This window comes from Myxocyprinus asiaticus, chromosome 27 (genome assembly GCF_019703515.2).
Source record: "Myxocyprinus asiaticus isolate MX2 ecotype Aquarium Trade chromosome 27, UBuf_Myxa_2, whole genome shotgun sequence".
NCBI classification, from domain to species: domain Eukaryota; kingdom Metazoa; phylum Chordata; class Actinopteri; order Cypriniformes; family Catostomidae; genus Myxocyprinus; species Myxocyprinus asiaticus.
This window is the reverse complement of record NC_059370.1, coordinates 25,126,912-25,145,318: the sequence shown is the minus strand read 5'-3', so window position 1 is coordinate 25,145,318 and position 18,407 is coordinate 25,126,912. Positions and strand designations below refer to the sequence as shown.

The following is an 18,407-nucleotide window of genomic DNA, read 5'->3' as shown; positions in this document are numbered from 1 at the left end:
TTAGGACCCGAGAAGACCTCTAGTGTGAATACTTAGTTTAGAGACAAATTTGTACTAAAGTGAGCTAAATCAGTTAAAATCTCACTTTTGGGATGTCCTCATTTGGAAAAACAATCCATTCCTAAAATCAAAAAAGATTTTTTTATTATTATTATTCTAAAAATGCAAAACATTCTCTGTTAGGATTATAGGTTTAGGCTGTGGGTAAAGGCTGATTTATACTTCTGCGTCGAACCTGCGGTGTAGGCTCTGCGTAGTGGTCAATGCGTTGGTTTGTATTTATAGTTCGGTGTTGGTGTGTCTGCATCGTTCTTTGAGTACACAGCCAAAATACTGACTATATGTTTCATAAATAAACAAAAGCAATGCAAGCAATGTAATTTCTGGATTCAGTAGTATTTATTAAATTATTGTAGCATCAAAAATGAGTTCAAAGTATGGGAACATGTTGAAATGTAGTTATTTATTATTTATTATACATGTTGTCTGCATTGCAGGCAGAAAATAAATGAGGAAATTACTGCATGCCCTTGAGTCGCTTAAATAATAATGCATAAATATTTTGGCATCCTACTTTTGACGTTCCGTGGTGGAAAAGAAATTGCCAAATTAATTAATAACTACACGTCTGAATAACACAAAATGGGTGTCGTTTTAAAGACTTTACAATGCATATAGGCAATATAACCAACTCTTGCCAGGTTTTTTTTATTTTTATTTTTTGTATATATTTGCTGACAAATTAGAAGTGTTCTGTTTCCATAACTTATGAAATATGATTATTTACTGAACACATACTATCAAACATACAGTCAAATCATCGTGCTGATCGGAAAGTTCACGAGTAAAATACAAACATATTATTTCACACACATATCAAATTAATATCAAGTAAAGGCCCAGAGAAAAAAGCTTTTAGAGTTTGTAAGCTTTAAACAGATATCTTTGGTTGCATTTCACTTGTAACTTCTTGAAACACAAACAAAATCAAAAAAAAAATAAATAAATAAAAAAAGCAGATGCTCATGATTGAGACAATTGCTTTAACGGTCACGAGTCCAAATACAATGTGATATGATGCATTGATATTAAATTAATCTTGGATAAAATGCAACTCTACCTTAGATATCCTTGTTATCTTCTTAGGGGGCAGTCTCTGGTTATAGTGAACCAATCACAGCTATTGTGGTCTGCGTCGACACGCAGTTACATTTTTGAAGAGGTGCACGTCAGGCTACGCCGGAACTGCCAAAGCTACGCTATGGATTGTATGTTTAGATGGGTAATAGTTGCTCCTTTCCCTTCCTTTTCCTTTCCCTTCTCATTCTCATTCTTTTTTTTTTTTTTTTTTTTTTTTGTCCTTTTAGTACTTTTGGTGGAAAATGGTAGAATTATTCAGTTACTCTGTTAAGAGTATTACTTTAGGGTTGGTAGATATGGGCACTCATATGTTCAATCGTGCACACCAAATTATATACACAATAGTTAAATGTTTATGACATTATCAGTTATTATCATTATGGTAAGCACTGCATATTTTTGTTACATCCAAAATAAAAACTACAATAAACCATTCATTTTAACTCATGCAGTGAACTGAACACAACTGGATCAGTTATAATGCCAAGATAAACACCAAACCAGCCCCTTTATTCAACTGATTTCTTAATTCTTGAAAAGTTAATGTCTGCGACAGTTGTACACATATGACAAAACAAAATACAGAATTGTGATTCTTATAACATAAATCACTAATGGGCCATTATATCACAGTGAAGATTGATCTATCTTTCCCTCTGTCTCTATCTAACTCTCTCTTTGTGTGTGTGTGTGTGTGTGTGTGTGTGTGTGTGTGTGTGTGTGTGTGTGTGTGTGTGTGTGTGTGTGTGTGTGTGTATGTTAGTTTTCTAACTGATCGGAATTACGGTATTCTAGTATTGGACTTCCGAAAAGGCCTCATGTCACTTTGACTTCCATTCAAGGTATGAAAACTTTTTCCTGTAATAGCTCCTTTAGATGATTCAAGCTACACTACCAGTCAAAAGTTTTGAAACACTTGACTGAAATGTTTCTCATGATCTTAAAAATCTTTTGATCTGAAGGCGTATGCTTAAATGTTTGAAATTAGTTTTGTAGACAAAAATATAATTGTGCCACCATATTAATTTATTTCATTATAAAACTAAAAATTTTTTAAAAAATAATAAAAATAAGTTTTTGAAATTGATGACTTGGACCAAATAATAAAGAAAAGCAGCCAATAAGTGCCCAACATAGATGGGAACTCCTTCAATACTGTTCAAAAAGCATCCCAGGGTGATACCTCAAGAAGCTGGTTGAGAAAATGTCAAGAGTACATGTCTGCAAATTCTAGGCAAAGGGTGACTACTTTGAAGATGCTAAAATATAACACAGTTTTGATTTATTTTGGATTTTGTTTAGTCACAACATAATTCCCATAGTTCCATTTATGTTATTCCATAGTTTTGATGACTTTACTATTATTCTAAAATGTGAAGAAAAAAAATTATAATAAAGAATGAGTGTTTCAAAACTTTTGACCGGTAGTGTACATCCTATAACTCCACCACTCATACTTTCTATCTATCACTCCATCAATTTCTTTTTCTATCTTTACATCACTCTTTTTATTCTTTCTTTCACTCTATCACTTTAACACCCTAGCAATTGCATACAACCTAGCAACCATTTAGTGAACCCTAGCAACCAAAACCCATTGACTGCCATTCAAAATGGCTTAGATGGATATCTCCTGATCAGAATGTCCTACAGACATGAGAGTTGTCTTGTTTGAATTGGGTGAGCAATCAGTCTTCAAGTATCATCATGGAAACTACTTAGCCATGCCCTAGCAACCATTTAGAGCCCTGGTAACTTCTTAGCAACCAGATGGGGTTACCCTAGCAACCAAGTAACAAATCACATATCTCTGCACCAGAACATTGTTGAGACTTCCGGGTTGACTTATTTCACTCAGGATGGCAAGGAGCCTTGATAAGTATCACCCTGGTAACTGCTTAGCAACGAGATGGGGTTACCCTAGCAACCAAGTAACAAATCACATATCTCTGTACCAGAACATCGTAGAGACTTCGGGGTTGACTTTTTTCACTCAGGATGGCAAGGAGCCATGTTAAGTATCACCTTGGTAACTTCCTAGCAACCAGATGTGGTTACCTTAGCAACCAAGTTACAAATCACATATCTCTGTACCAGAACATCCTAGAGACTTCCGGGTTGACTTATTAGGTTTAGGGGTAGGGTTAGGGTTAGGGTTAGGGGATAGAATATATAGTTTGTACAGTATAAAATCATTATGTCTATGGAGAGTCCTCATAATGAGAACTGCACCAACATGTATGTGTGTGTGTGTGTGTGTGTGTGGTGTGGGTGTGTGTGTGTGTGTGTCCTTTATCCTTGCATCAGTGCAGGGCATGTCTCCCTGTCTCCAGTAATAGGCAGCAATGAGAAGTTTGAGTTAACACAATCAATGAGAAACATTGCAGCACACACAGGCAAGATACACATTCTGACAAACATGAACACAGACATGAATGCACCCTCCACATTCCCTCCTGCCACCCACTGCACTGTTCACAGTCACTTCCACTGCCATATTGCAAGTATTGATCAGCAAACACTACCTTGCCTGAAGAAATGATTGTAGTCGCTCTCGTCAATTTAGAGGTAGACTTAAAATTACAAAACTGCACTGTTGGAGAGCACCAACTTTCTTTCATGTTTTCAGATTACAGTCTCTTCATCCATTATTGATGAAATTAAACTAGTGGCATGCTGAATGTGCTGCATGGGAGATTTGGGGCTAATCCAGCCAAAAATAGGTACAGGCACATAATGAAGTGGAAAAAAAGGCACAAATGTCAACAGTTTCACATAAGGACTGGATTAAGCAACGCCCCTACAAAGAGACTGTCTCTCTACCCTTCATACACAAACACTCACACCATGTCTCACCCAAGGATTAGCGTGCAGCCAAATAGTAAATCTGAGCTGATTTGTTTGTCCCAAAGTTCAGGACCCTGAATAAAAGGTAACATGGTGTGATAATGCTGAAATATCAGCAGAATAAAAGCATCAAAGGGAAAACATAAAGAAACTTGCATTTTCAATATTGATAATATGACCTCTCTTTCTCTCTCATTTTTCTTCTCTTTATGCCTGCCTCTGCCTCTCTTTCTCAGCCACAGTGGACTAATTAAACACTAAGCTGACTCTAGTGGAGGTTTATGGAACACCTGAACAGGGGTTGTCAATGCTTCAGTAACCATCTGATCTCTTCAGCTTATGACTGGGTGCTGGCGTCCATCATGTTTGTCTTATTACCTCCATTTCATTCTGGGAAAATTTTCCCTCTGGCAACCTAGCGGCATCATCGCATCTAACCACTCCTGTCAGCGATCCGAGAGCTCAAGGTCCCCCTGCATTGGCAATTAACACCTTGCTCCCTCATACTGTATATATTTATTTTCTAGTCAAGTGAGCAGCTGAATATAGTGGTATGTCATATGCATGTTTTGATCACTATATATATAGACTGAAAAGATTAGTTTAACTTGAAATAATGTTGCTTCATCCACTGGACTAAACTAGAAGATATTAAATCATTTAACATTCAAAACCACATTACATCAGTGATAGTTTTTGCTACCATGGTAAATGAGATGTTAATAGTATATATGCCAGAGACAAACAGTTGAGTGTTTTTTAAATAGATGTTACAGCCTTGTTGGGTTCAGTGTGGTATGTGTGTATTAGTGTGTAGGTACTGACTTTTACTGCTTGCCATATTTGTCCTTTATAGGCCTGGTCATGACAGTAAATTTTAACCACAGTGCATATATCTGTGATGGCATCGTATGCTTTCCAGAATCTTCTCACGCTTTGAAAATGGTGTACAGTGGAGGCAAGTTTTAAAAACCTTTTGACTATTTCAAAAACTGCCAGAAAACCAGCCACCAGACTAATCAAGGGCTGCTGTGGCTATTATCTTGCAAATCAACTTTTTTTCTAACATTGAGACTTTCTCTCCCTATTGCTGCTTCTAACTCCCTCCCTCTCTCTTTGCCTTTTCCTCCTCCCTCATCCGCCACTTTTCCATCCCTCCCCTCCAGAAATCTCTTCCTATTTTACAAAAGTTAAACCCACAATAAAGTTTTTTTTTTTTTTTTTTTCATGGCAATACTTCTGGTCTAACATATTAGCAGTATATAAACTGATTTGTTTAATGGTTTGCGGTCTTGTGTCCACAACTTTGGAAATGCCAGAAAAATGCTGTGTGAAAAAGACAGTAGTGTGTGACAGCCACTGTTTACAGTGACTCTCTCAGGAGAATATATCTTGTTGCAACACTGTGATTATAATCTGGGTTACACCGATAATCTGTCAGACTGTATTTGACAACAGAGCAGTTTTCTGGATGAGCAAACTAAACTTGTGTGTTGAATGCAATCATAATGAAACATACAATTATTTATTGTGCGCACAGCCTGACATAGCCCACTAAGTCGTATTTAATCGATTCCTTGTGTGAAACTCTGTTCACCCTTAATGAATCCAAAGTGAATGATGCAACATAATTTGCTAGACCCAAGCAAATACCAAGCATGTCAGAGGTTCTAAAATGTGATGGAAATAGATCTTTCACACCTTCTGTCCATTTCCAATATTAGTCAAATGGTGGCACTACACTGAGGAATATGATTAACAGCAATAACTGTTTTACTGGGTCATGAGAAACATTCTGTCAACCGTTTTATATCATTACTAAAATAAATGACCATTGATGCAAGTTTTCAGTTACTAAAGAAACTGCATTACACACCTCAACCCCTCAAGAGCCAATAATCAGGCATGCTGCACCTAAGCAAAAGTTGAAAATAGTTTTACACAACTGATATTTTCAAAAGTGAATCCATAAACCTTTATATACATTTATGCACATTGCACACCACATCAATGTCAAACATCTTGCAGTGGAGAGGACTATGTTTATGTGGCATGAAGTCTTTGAACATAGTTTTGCTCGGGTCACTTTAGCCTGCACATCAGAGCCTTGTCAGACAGTATTTCAATTGTGGTTCTACGACGCCAAAGATGACAACAGCGAATCGATAACGAGCCAGAAATGAGAAGAAGCCGCTGGTCTGCCCCCGAGGCATGAAGATCTTCGAGCGACCCATTTTTCTGAACTTCGGGCATTCCTTTGCAGCGTGAGAAAGCGATGGCTCCGGCTGCTGCCAGATCAAGGTAAGACTGATGCAATGACGCATCCCTCACACACAGAACCGCTGATCTGATACCAGACAGTAGAGATGGACATTAGGTGCAGAGTAAAGCAGATTTACTGTGCTGCTGCCCTTTCTACCGCTGGAAATAGGGTTAGGGTTAGGGACGAGAGAAAACACCACAGCCACTTTGGATAGTGATGTGGCAAATCTTTTTCGTTATTAAAAACGATTCCGAAAAATACAACTCTTACAAGAGACTGGAAAAATGCTGTCGACTATATTTAGTAACTAAAGGCAAGAGGTGGGTTTGATTTTGCTTAGATCTAAATTTTATTATACGAGGTGGGCTGTTTGCAGCTGTCAGCATGCAGAATTATAGATAAACTTGCATGTCATTTTTAGACCCGCAGGCCTAAAGCTGTGAGTGGGGTATTCCAACATAAGACGCACGAGTTCCTCTGAGTCTACACAGGCTTGGGAATTCCCTCATGGCCAAGCGCATTAATTACTCGATTAATGGGTGTATGACCTAAAATGTAAAAAACGGATTAGGCGCGTGAAACCTTCATCCGGTCTGCTTTGCTCGCGTGAGGTGCGGATGGAGTTCGCACGCGGATCTTTAAAGATCATTTGCATCCTAGCCAGCTGTTCACTTCATACTATAGGCCTGACCGACACCGTGAAAACACACACATAGACACAAACAGACACTTAAACAGAAGCGTTGGTATTTTAAATAAAAGCAGAGATGGCCGAATAAATTAAATACATCTAAATCAACATTACACGATTTATGGGTAGATTGGTCATTAGATTGGCCTTCTCACGCGAAGTCTAGACTGTCTCGCTATGGTTTTACTATAGCTAACTACTGTATTTTTATTGCATTGCTGCCTTATTTGTAAACACATAACTAATTCATTTTTGTTAAAGTTTTCATTTGACTATGGAACGGGAGCCTATTGAATTATTATTATTATTTTTATTTTTATTTTTTAACACCAATACAGCATTAGTTGTCCAATAAACAAACTGTGGAAGGAAAAAAAAAAGACATAAAATGAAAGCACTCGTTTTCTGAATTTTCCTTTAAGTTCATTCTAAGCTTATTTCACCTTTACATTTAATGTCAGTTCGTATTAATGCTACAGCATAAATATATAGGGGAAAAAAACGTTGTCTAATTACAGTGACCACTATGAAATACATTGACAGCTAGTTAATATGAAATAAAATCTTGATTCGATTCATGAGTTTTACCGTTCTTTGGGTTGAATTTGTTCGTATTTATATGTGGAATGTCTATACTCAGAAAACAGACGTCTCACATCACTAACTTCACCCCTTTCATATACTCTACGTGTCGGTTGTGCATACAAACACACCCACTGTGGCACGCATGCACACGCACGCGCTTATACACACAAACTCACTCACGCCCACGCGCTGACAGTCAAAGCTCGTGAGAGGGGCAAATGCACCACTCTCTGCGTCTTTGTAAGGAAAAAAGTTGCAGTCGTGGAGGCTCGGCAGAAAATATGAGCAACTAAAGCAACTTATTAGTTGGTAGCGCGTGACATTCTAGGCTGAAGGTAATATATGCACGTTTTCGTGTTCTTTGCAAGAACGCAGAGATCTCAGAGGAGGAAGAGGTTATGTTCGTTTTTGACGTGGTAGCAACAGTTTGTGCACCCGGACATCATCAAGAGTAGAGATAAGCTTGTTCAGAGGTGTGGAATTTATCTTTTTTTTTTAAGGAAAATCAAGACTGGCACGCCCGCAAAACGCCGCTTTCAACAACCACTGGTAAGTGCACATGACACCCTATCTTGAATGTGAGATTATGCAAGTGTAGGAATTCGTTCCACCTCTGGGTTGCAAGCCGTGGGTGAACTTCAGATTTAGTGTTGTTAGATGGTGAGGCCTGATAAGTGATGTTTTGGCAGGTTACACCTTGACTTTCCTGTTGATAATGATATATCTTTAACACTGTGCGGAAAATGATGCAAAGACAACTTAATAGTTTGAGCGTGTTATTAACATGAATACATGTTAGATTAGTAAGCATGAGCAGAAATGCATCTTACAAAACCTGCAACCAAAACTTGAAAAACAGCCTGTCCGGCTGGTGTTTTTAAATGCACAACAATATTCTTGAATTTCTGTTGACACTTGCAATAAAACAATTAACAGAATTAATTACTGAGATGTAATTATTTACTAATTATTCAAAGTACAAAGGTATATGGAAGTACTATTTAACCATTTTTGAATAAAAGAATCGCTTGTTCAAAATGGCATATGGTGTAGCCTAGTATTTCTGTTAATTAATACAACAAATTCATTTTATTAAAGACCAATAAATTAAATTTAAACTTAGCTTAAATTAAAACACCCACTCAAAAGCAACACTAAAGTATTTGCATTTTGGTTGTATTCCCAATATTAGCCTATGGAAATATTACATTTCACCATCCGAAACAATGGAGCTTAGGCTAATTTGTTCCAATGAATCACTGAAACAAAATTTGCACACAATAATAATAATAATAATAATAATAATAGTAATAATAATAATAATAATTTAGGACTTAATAACAATAATAATAATCAGACTTAATAACAATAATAATAATTATTATTATTATTAATAATATTATTATTATTATTATCATCATCATCATTGGATCCGTTGTTTTTATAATATAAAATGTAAGTGCCTGACGACTGTCGAGCGTTGCTCTCTCAATAAATATTGATTTTATATATATATGTGTGTGTGTGTGTGTGTGGGGGGGGGGGGGGGTGACTTCTCATTTCTCGTTATAAAATAACATTTAAATAAAATAAATCGAAATAAATAACTGTAGCTTTATATTTCTCTATGGTTTATTTAGCTACATGAATTTACATTGAGGCAGCATTAATCCAACTATTAAACTCACAAAATATTTTTACGTTTTGCTCTTTGAAAACTACCTTGATTTTTTTTTTACGAAATCAAATGTTTTATATATATATATATATATATATATATATATATATATATATATATATATATATATATATATATATATATATATATATACATCGACATAGAAGGTTTTTTTTTTTTTTTTTTTTAAAGAAGTTATGTTAACGAAATAAATCAGAACGGGGCGCAAAGCTTAATTACACTCAGAAAACTAGAACGGGAAGACAGGAGAAAACTATAGGCAAATTTAGTTGGTCATTTTATAAGCTACTTTAAATGGTAAATCATTTTGATACTTTTATAACTTTGTTACATCTTAAAGTAGTATTCTGATTAATGCTTTTCTCCTTCAAGTCATTTGCGCAATTCTGGGCGCAAATTTAATCTCGGGCCTTTGACTAAAGGCACAGATGCGAAGCAGGTGATATTGAAGGGGAGGGCTATAGCAAAGCGTTGCATTCGGAGAGAGAAAATGGAGAGGGAAAACGGTTAACAGCAGGATTGCATGCAAATTTCAGTCAGAAATTATCATAAGCAAACAGCTGAAGCCTGGGCTAATAAAGGCCCATCTGTGTTACTTCATACCGGGTTAGTATAGAGCTGCGATAATGAATTGTGTAATATCCAACAGACAGACATCTCAATCAGACACTAATCCCCTGATTTTACCGCGGAATCACTCAACTTCTAGCTCTCAAATTGTCCTCTCTTTCTCTCACTGACACACACACACACACACACACGGACCACTGTCTCCTCTTTGTGCGTTGTTTTCGTGTGTTTGGAGACGCGGGTCTTAATTAGGAGGGATTCGAGCAAGCGCTAAGGGATTTCAAAACAAACGATGAGGAATGTGCACATCCCATTACAGGCAGGAAATATCCAGTAATATCATTACTGAGAGGCCCATCCGGTCAGTTATTATGATTGCCTTTATAAAGGCAAAACGTGGAATTTAAATCGAATTTTATTTATTTATTTACTTCTCTATTTTTTCACAGGAGCTCAACATACAATCTGTTAAATGGACTCCCACTGCCGAAAACTTGCATCAACTTGTGCCCAATTAGGTAAGAAGATATTGGTGAATGACAAGGCCCCCTGCTTGTTAGGTCTAAAGAGAAGGTCTGGGATTATTAATGTTTTTAGTTGGTTTAATCAAACCCCAAGCTATTTTCAGTGAATATTGCCTGGCCTGTATAAAATAGTTTCATGAGGTCCTATATAGGCTACTCAGTAATCGCAAGCAGGCCTATTTTACAGTATAAGTAAAGCGTAAGCACGCCTATGGTGTTTGAAGTATGACTGGTTACGGAGAAAGCGGAACCGTTAGACGTTTGTAGTCAAAGATGGACATCTGGTGGTAGGACAGAATCATACATGGATAAGGGAGCGTCTCTCTGCTACCGCATTTCCTCACAGGGACTTTGAAGTTTTATAATCTACGTTTTCTTAGTCTGTGATCAGTCAAACCATGGGAACAGATGTATGATCTCTAAAATATCATGAATTTGTTCAAACATGATCAGATTCTTTAAAATATTTGTCGGTGGGGGTGGCATGTTTATATAGTTATCAGAGGCGTCCTAAATGAAATCATGCCAATCTATAATTTTCACATATTGAATGATAGTTTAAACTGCAATTCAGTATGATGTTCCCAGTAGGTTGAAATTAAGCGATTAAGTGAAAGGACAACTCAATCAGAGTCGTGCACAGACAATATTAAAACTACATTTAGATTAAAAGAAAAACCCCTGTAGGCTACCAGCAGGCTGATACTTAATGCGTGGCCTGTCTCCCTAGCATCTGGCATCTTCATCAGGCCAGTTAGTGCAAACAGAGGACAAACTAAAACACTTGTAGTGAAGTCAAATAGCTTTACATGTGATAAATTAATTTGTAATTTGATCAAATTTAGTATTTGTTGTCTTTAGCATTAACAATGGTAGCCTATACTTGAATAGAACTGATGCGTCATTACAGCAGAGGCGAAAGTGCGCATAAAAATGCAAACATCAAAGTAGGCTACGAGTGAAGACACTCGAGTGACTTGATTACCGACAATCTCGTCTCCTGAACGGTAATACTGTATATGCAGTGGTTGTTAGATAGACTCGGGGGGAAAGTAAATGTGTAATGAAAGCCTCCTCGTGAGGGTTAATATACAAATGGAAGAATCTAATGTCCTCTTAATCCTATGGAAAAGGATTTGTCGTCTCCCTTATATTGACTGAATTGGTAATTAATGTGGCGCATCGTAATCCACAGCAGGCAGTGAGAACGCACTGAAGCATTTTGAGAGTCCAGAATAAAAACAGAGCAATAATCTAGTCCACAACTTCGTACGTTTAACAACAACTGAGCTCGGTCACCTTTACGACCTATGAGATTTCGATGCGCACATTTAATTTTTAAGTACTTCAGACCTTTTCTCATTCATATTATTATTATTAATATTATTATTATTTTGGATATGATTTGGATATAATTACTATTATTTTTAGGTTACCTCAGATCCAGACTAGTTATTGCATTATTGTTAGTATTTTTAGGTATGATAAAAACCGATCTGTAATTAAGAGCGACTTAATCAGGTATTATCTCAATGCGGAAGCCATGTCACCAAATAAAATTAAAGCAAATAAATAAATACACTTAACGGCAAGTGATACAGATCGAAACCCGATCTATAATAATAATAATAACAATAATAATAATGTCCAGGCAGTGGCTCATGCATTGAATTCGAGGTCATACTCATACAAAATAAGACGTGTTTATACAAGGCTGGTCGGTTCCAGGATCATATAGGCTTATGCCACATATTACCCAGCACAACGCGTGAGCATAATCGAAGAGATGGAGCTATCTGTCGGGTGACTTTAAAAAGCAATCGATTGAAATGAACTTACTGCGTCTTTGCTATTTGGTTCAGGGTTGTTGTTAAGTCTGAGCTGTAATTGCGTTACAGGTAATTTTGCATGACTCAATTAGGACCACATTAATCACAAGAATAAGAAGGAAAATCTGAGTTGCTGGCGTGAATCTTTAGAATTTGTTTTTCTGGAGTGTACAAAGAAAGAGGCCGCTTTCAATAGTTATTTGAATCACTATATATATATATATATATATATATATATATATATATATATATATATATATATATATATATATATATATATATATATATATATATATTATAACTTTTTAATTGCATGTAGAAATGATCGCGCGATCTATATCGCAATCAGCCGCTTCTTTTTCTAACTGCTATCATTACCAATTTATTAATCAGCTATGTATAGAATTCTAAAAGAAAAAACAAAACAAAAACAAAAGCATACTTTCATCGATATATTCCCCTATGGTAAATCAATTTTCAATTATTTTAAAACAAAACGCTGACGGAAAATGTTTTCTATAAATTAATTAGGGCAAACTAATGAACTTATATATATATATATATATATTTATTTATTTATTTATTTATATATTATATTATTTTTTGTTTGTTATATATATATATATATATATATATATATATATATATATATATAAGTCGTGTTTTATGTGCTTTAATGCTTTTCCCCCCAACGGCCTGAACATCCGATAGATTGAAGAGTCCTGAAGTTATTAAAGACGCCCATCTAAAATTCTTAATCAAAAAAGCGTCTAATCAGATTATATGTAATCAGAAAAGCAGAGTTGGTGTTCGCTCCCGCGAAAAAAATTCTGGGCCCGAGGCGCAGAGATTTACCTTGCCAAAGTGCTTTCAGTCCCTAAATTACTTGATAAGATAACTAATGAAAGCAACGATACAAATATTTTGAAATATTTTCAACAGTTATAGATATAATGAATAATCTACTGGCTTTCTGATATCTGAAAAGACTGATATTGGGAGATAACTAACAAATGTGTAGATATTTGATACCCAAATCCTGTAATTTATGTGTCAAATGTGAAAACGTAATTATGAGTAGCCTTACACAGTTGTGCCATTTGTTTTGAGGATTATTTTACTTTGACAGAAATTTCTGCTTGGGTTAAGACCTTGATAAAACTCAGTGTTCTGATCATGCCTGCTGACAAAGGTTTAAGCATCACGTTTGAATGGTGTTTACAGCGCCAGGTGTATTTTAGGAATCCTGTTCTTTAACCCATTTTGCCTCCTCGGGGGCCAAATAATTGACTTGTGGATGCGCCGTGCATCTCTCTTTACATGCCTTTATGAAAAAAGCACCTCAGACTGCATAGGCAGCTGCATTTTCTTATTTCTTATGCCCGTCTCTTAGTCAGTTGGCCATAAAAGCTGTCACGTATAGAATATGCAATGTTCCGTCAGATTGTGGGCGGGCTCTGTGTGACGTCAGGACGCACAGAGCAGCTCGGTTGGACGGATAGAGGGACAGCTGAAATGAAGAGAGAGCGCTGTGGTGTGCAGGAGAGTGTGTGTATGCAAGTGGATATAATATCACATACCTGTCCCTGTCACTCTGGTTCTCATTGCAGCTCTCGGAATTAAACTGACATGTATTTTTCCTCAGCCGAAACTAAAACAAAACTCGAACTTTCTTTGGCGACGGGTCTATTTTAAAACCAAGTCGTTTGAGGACTGTCGTTTTAAGTGATTTCATTGAGAAAGGAGCACAGTTCCAGTGAACCCGACAACGCTTGCCGACACTTCACTACACTGGACACATTTCTTTCTTTCTTTCTAACCCCCCGTCATAATTTCTGTCTCCATTTGTGTGACCTTCGCTGAGGAAGCCATAGCAGTTTGCGAACCCTATATAAATCGCTTTCGTTATCCATGACCTCTATGAAGGATCCGTTGAGTTTGGACCACCATCACCACATTACCAGGAATAAACACACGCCGCTCACGACTGCCTCTATGCAACCGCTTCCGCGGTCTGTGGACTCTAAACACAGGCTGGAGGTACACACAGTATCAGACACCTCCAGTCCAGAGTCCGTAGGTAAGCTCTGGTCCTTTGAAGAGAAGTTTAACTGAAATGTTTCAGTTTTGGTGTCAGCTATCATTTCGTCTACCGCCTTCCAAAAAGCCTTCCAATTGTTTCAATTTAAAAGCAGGGGAGGCTGTAGTCTACACAGTGCGTGGCATGCAAATATATCAAGACATCGAACTGGCAGTCGCTTGATTCATGGGGCTATTGATGTACATACGTCATGCCATTTGGCAGTGCTTTATTTACTTAAATTGTCTGAAAATGTGGGCTTCTCACAGATGTTTGCGTATAGTGACAATAGCGTTTTGTTAAGAACAATACACACATTTTCTAACTTTCAAGTTCCTGTCCTTCTTATGATGAAAAAAAAAAAAATCGCGTTTAATTTTTAATTAATAAGCATCATTTTCAGAATCTTAATATAAATCATTTTTATTTCAATCGAGCACGTGGATTCTACATTGAATGTTGTTTTGCCGGGAAATTCTGTTTAGACATTGACGGCAGTTCAGGATTTTTTGTTGTTAATCACCACCAATTAATTTATCTGAGCCGTATCAGTTGTAACCATGCTACTATGATTTCAAACATACAATCAATTAGACCTAGCGTTGCTTTTTTTTTTTTTTTTTATTCAAACAAACCCATCCAGTGTATCAAAACTTGAAACCTGATGCTAAAACATCTTTCTTGTCCCGTCTTGTTAAAATATTTTTTAACTTTCCATTGCAGAGAAAGAGAAGGAACAGAGTAAAAACGAAGATTCGTCTGATGACCCGTCAAAAAAGAAGAGGCAGAGGCGGCAACGGACGCATTTTACTAGCCAACAGCTCCAAGAACTGGAGGCCACTTTTCAGCGGAACCGCTACCCGGACATGTCCACTAGAGAGGAGATCGCCGTTTGGACAAATTTAACGGAGGCCAGAGTCAGGGTGAGTTTGATGAACGAAATTACTTTGAAATAATATGTGCTCTAAATATTCATCTGTGTTTTTTTTATTTTGAAAAATTGTGAAATTCATGCAGACTTTATATAGGCTTGCATGTGAATATTCTTGTTTATACCCATTTGAATGTTATAATAGGCTTACTTAAAATGTATCTTGTTTTTATACAGTGTTGTATCCCTCCGGGATATAACTAACTGACATCATCATACATTTTAGAATTATATGCTTCTAATATTTAATAACATTATGAAATAGATCATTAGTATATTATTGAATATATTAGATTTTGTTATAATATAGACTATAAGATTAAATTATGTAATGTTATTATACATGCTCAATATAACTTGTTCGGTCAACATCACAAATCTTTCACAGTTTGGTGAGAGGCTAATTGTGGGTGATATAAAAATGATTTGCAATCAACACAAGTGGGGCACTGGTGCTAACAGGCTTTTAATGGAGTCACGCAGTCGCTGTGAAAGAGGTGCCAAGCTTGTGTTTTGTGATTGTGTTGTATCCTTAAGGTTAATGTGTCTCCGCCTGTTTAGGGTGAATAAACATTTGGAAAGTCGGGCGGCCTAATGACCGCTGTAAGTCTGGATGTGTATTGGGATTCCTGGGGAATCAGACAAGATTGTGACTGATAAAAAGCGACTCAGTTAGGGATCCGATTTGAATCTCACACCACCACCCATTTAATTTTTCGACCATAAACAAACCCACCAGCAGCGAACTCCCGTTGTTGATATATCCTAATGCCGACGGTGACAGTTCTGAAAACTTGTAATTATCGATACTTACTCTGGCATTTCTCATATATTTGTAAACGACCATTAGATGCATGCATGCTCTATTTATTAATATATATATATATATATATATATATATATATATATATATATATATATATATATATATATATATATATATATATTATTATTATTATTATTATTATTATTATTATTATTATTATTATTTACATTTGTTTCAGATGTGGAAACATATATATATATATATATATATATATATATATATATATATATATATATATATATATATATATATAATTGTAATTATTATTTACATTTGTTTCAGGTGTGGTTCAAAAACCGACGGGCAAAATGGAGAAAAAGGGAGAGGAATCAACAGGCAGAGCTGTGTAAAAATGGTTTCGGCCCGCAATTTAATGGACTTATGCAGCCCTACGATGACATGTATCCCAGCTATACATACAATAACTGGGCAGCAAAGGGGCTCACATCGGCCTCTCTGTCTACCAAAAGCTTCCCCTTTTTCAATTCAATGAACGTCAATCCGCTGTCCTCTCAGACCATGTTTTCTCCACCTAACTCCATCTCTTCAATGAGCATGTCCTCCAGTATGGTTCCGTCTGCTGTCACCGGTGTACCCGGATCAAGCTTAAACAGCCTCAATAACTTGAACAACCTCAGCAACCCCTCGCTAAATTCTGGAGTTCCCACGCCGGCGTGTCCTTACGCCCCACCGACACCTCCGTATGTTTACCGGGACACTTGTAACTCCAGTCTTGCCAGTCTGAGACTGAAAGCCAAGCAGCACTCGAGTTTTGGATACGCGAGTGTGCAGAACCCGGCCTCCAATCTCAGCGCTTGCCAGTACGCAGTGGATAGACCGGTGTAAGAGACGATTGTAGAATTTACAATCCAGAATCCCAGGAACGAGAGACTACACTTTTTGTTTAAAGGGCACTAGAAAAATAAACCACTGAAAAACGCATCAAATCCTGTGATGGAATATCAAGCGGAAACTGAAGCAATTATGCCAGTTCTTATAAGAATGATAAGAACTGTGCTGTAGCCTACACTAAAAGTTCATTTATTTTGACGTTTCAATTTTTGGACATTTGTTGACTTAACAGTTGTACATATCTCTCTCTCTCTCTCTATCTCTCTCTCTCTCTCTCTCTCTCTCTCTCTCTCTCTCTCTCTCTCTCTCTCTCTCTCTCTTAAAATCATCTCCAACTTGTTGAGACGAAAGCTCCAAATCTTGAACATTGTCAAGAATTCAGTTTAACAGCATGTGGAAAAACGTACCGGAACCATTGCTTGCGAACAAGGGAATGTACATACTAAACGCACCAGTCGTGTGTTATATTATAAATGTATTATTAAATGTCTGTGTGAATATAGAACTGCAATAGGCAATGGGTAATAACACGCAAATGTTTCTGCGAAATGAACTTGGTTTTTGCTCTGTGTATACTATTTGGTACGGATTTTTTTGTTTCGTTTTTCAACATCCCAAAAATAAACTATTGTGTTTTATTTAATGGAAGTAAATATATTGTTCTAAAACATTTCAACATGTTTTCTTGACAGTTATTGCATTCTCATCACTGCTTCCCCTCTGATATGAAGCGTTTGTACTAAAAGCGAATGGCACACGTTGTTGGCTTGTGGGTTTCAGCATTTCTATAGTTTATAAGGGGGAGGGCACGTATCTAATACACATGAGCAGTCCGATGAGGAGGGCGAGATGTCCTGATCAGATTAGGAGTCGAATATACAAGACTGACTGAGGTTGGGCCCTTCAGTGATCACTGACGCTTGAAATAACATTGCAAAAAAAGATCAGGGCGGACTGGATCCGGGGGGGGGTTGACTCATACCTCATATGAATTATGGATTAGGCCTACTTCTAATACCATGATGCTATGGATTGTGCAAACAATATTGTTTTTTTTTTAATTATTATTATTATTTTTTTTTACTTTGACAGTAAGCCAGTTTTCGCATATCTAATTAGAAGTGATCTTGACACTCAGTGTCAATTAACTTGACTGAATTGTAAACAAAGAAAGCTCACACAGCATCTAGTAATGTGGTGTATTAAAAAAGCTACACAACTGATAAGAAAACGGCGTGAAACCATAAGTGAAAAATTGCCTCTCCAATTAAAAAAAAAAAGAAAGAAAGAATAGGCCTATAGGCTACGTGCCATTGTAAGTGATTCGCGTGGTTATTTAAAGTGAATTATCTTTTAAATCAAATGTATTTATTTTTTAAATGAACAAGTCTTTATTTTTTTACTCTAATATTTAACCCACCACTAGCTCTCTACAGTCTTGAAAATGCAACATGAATAGAGGGTATACAAGATTTCAAGAGCACAAAGACAATCTCAATTATAGAATAGCAATCAAAACAAAGACAGGTATGCAACAGAGACAGAAGTGTGTGTGAATGTGCATCTATCC

The 18,407-nt window shown here is 36.6% G+C and overlaps 1 protein-coding gene across 2 annotated transcripts; it reads left to right on the top strand.

The window, feature by feature from the left end:
- The first annotated feature begins 7,731 nt into the window (after nt 1–7,731).
- pitx2 (paired-like homeodomain 2) lies at nt 7,732–17,162 on the top strand. 2 transcript variants are annotated; one of them, XM_051658060.1, is made up of 4 exons: nt 7,732–8,075; nt 10,245–10,313; nt 14,952–15,151; nt 16,268–17,162. In XM_051658060.1, the coding sequence occupies exons 2-4, from the start codon at nt 10,268–10,270 to the stop codon at nt 16,829–16,831; spliced, it is 810 nt and encodes a 269-aa protein (XP_051514020.1). In that variant the 5' UTR covers nt 7,732–8,075; nt 10,245–10,267; the 3' UTR covers nt 16,832–17,162. The 2 variants fall into 2 exon arrangements, with proteins under 2 accessions (XP_051514020.1, XP_051514019.1); XM_051658059.1 differs by lacking the exons at nt 7,732–8,075; nt 10,245–10,313 and adding an exon at nt 13,679–14,228.
- The last annotated feature ends 1,245 nt before the right edge of the window (nt 17,163–18,407 follow it).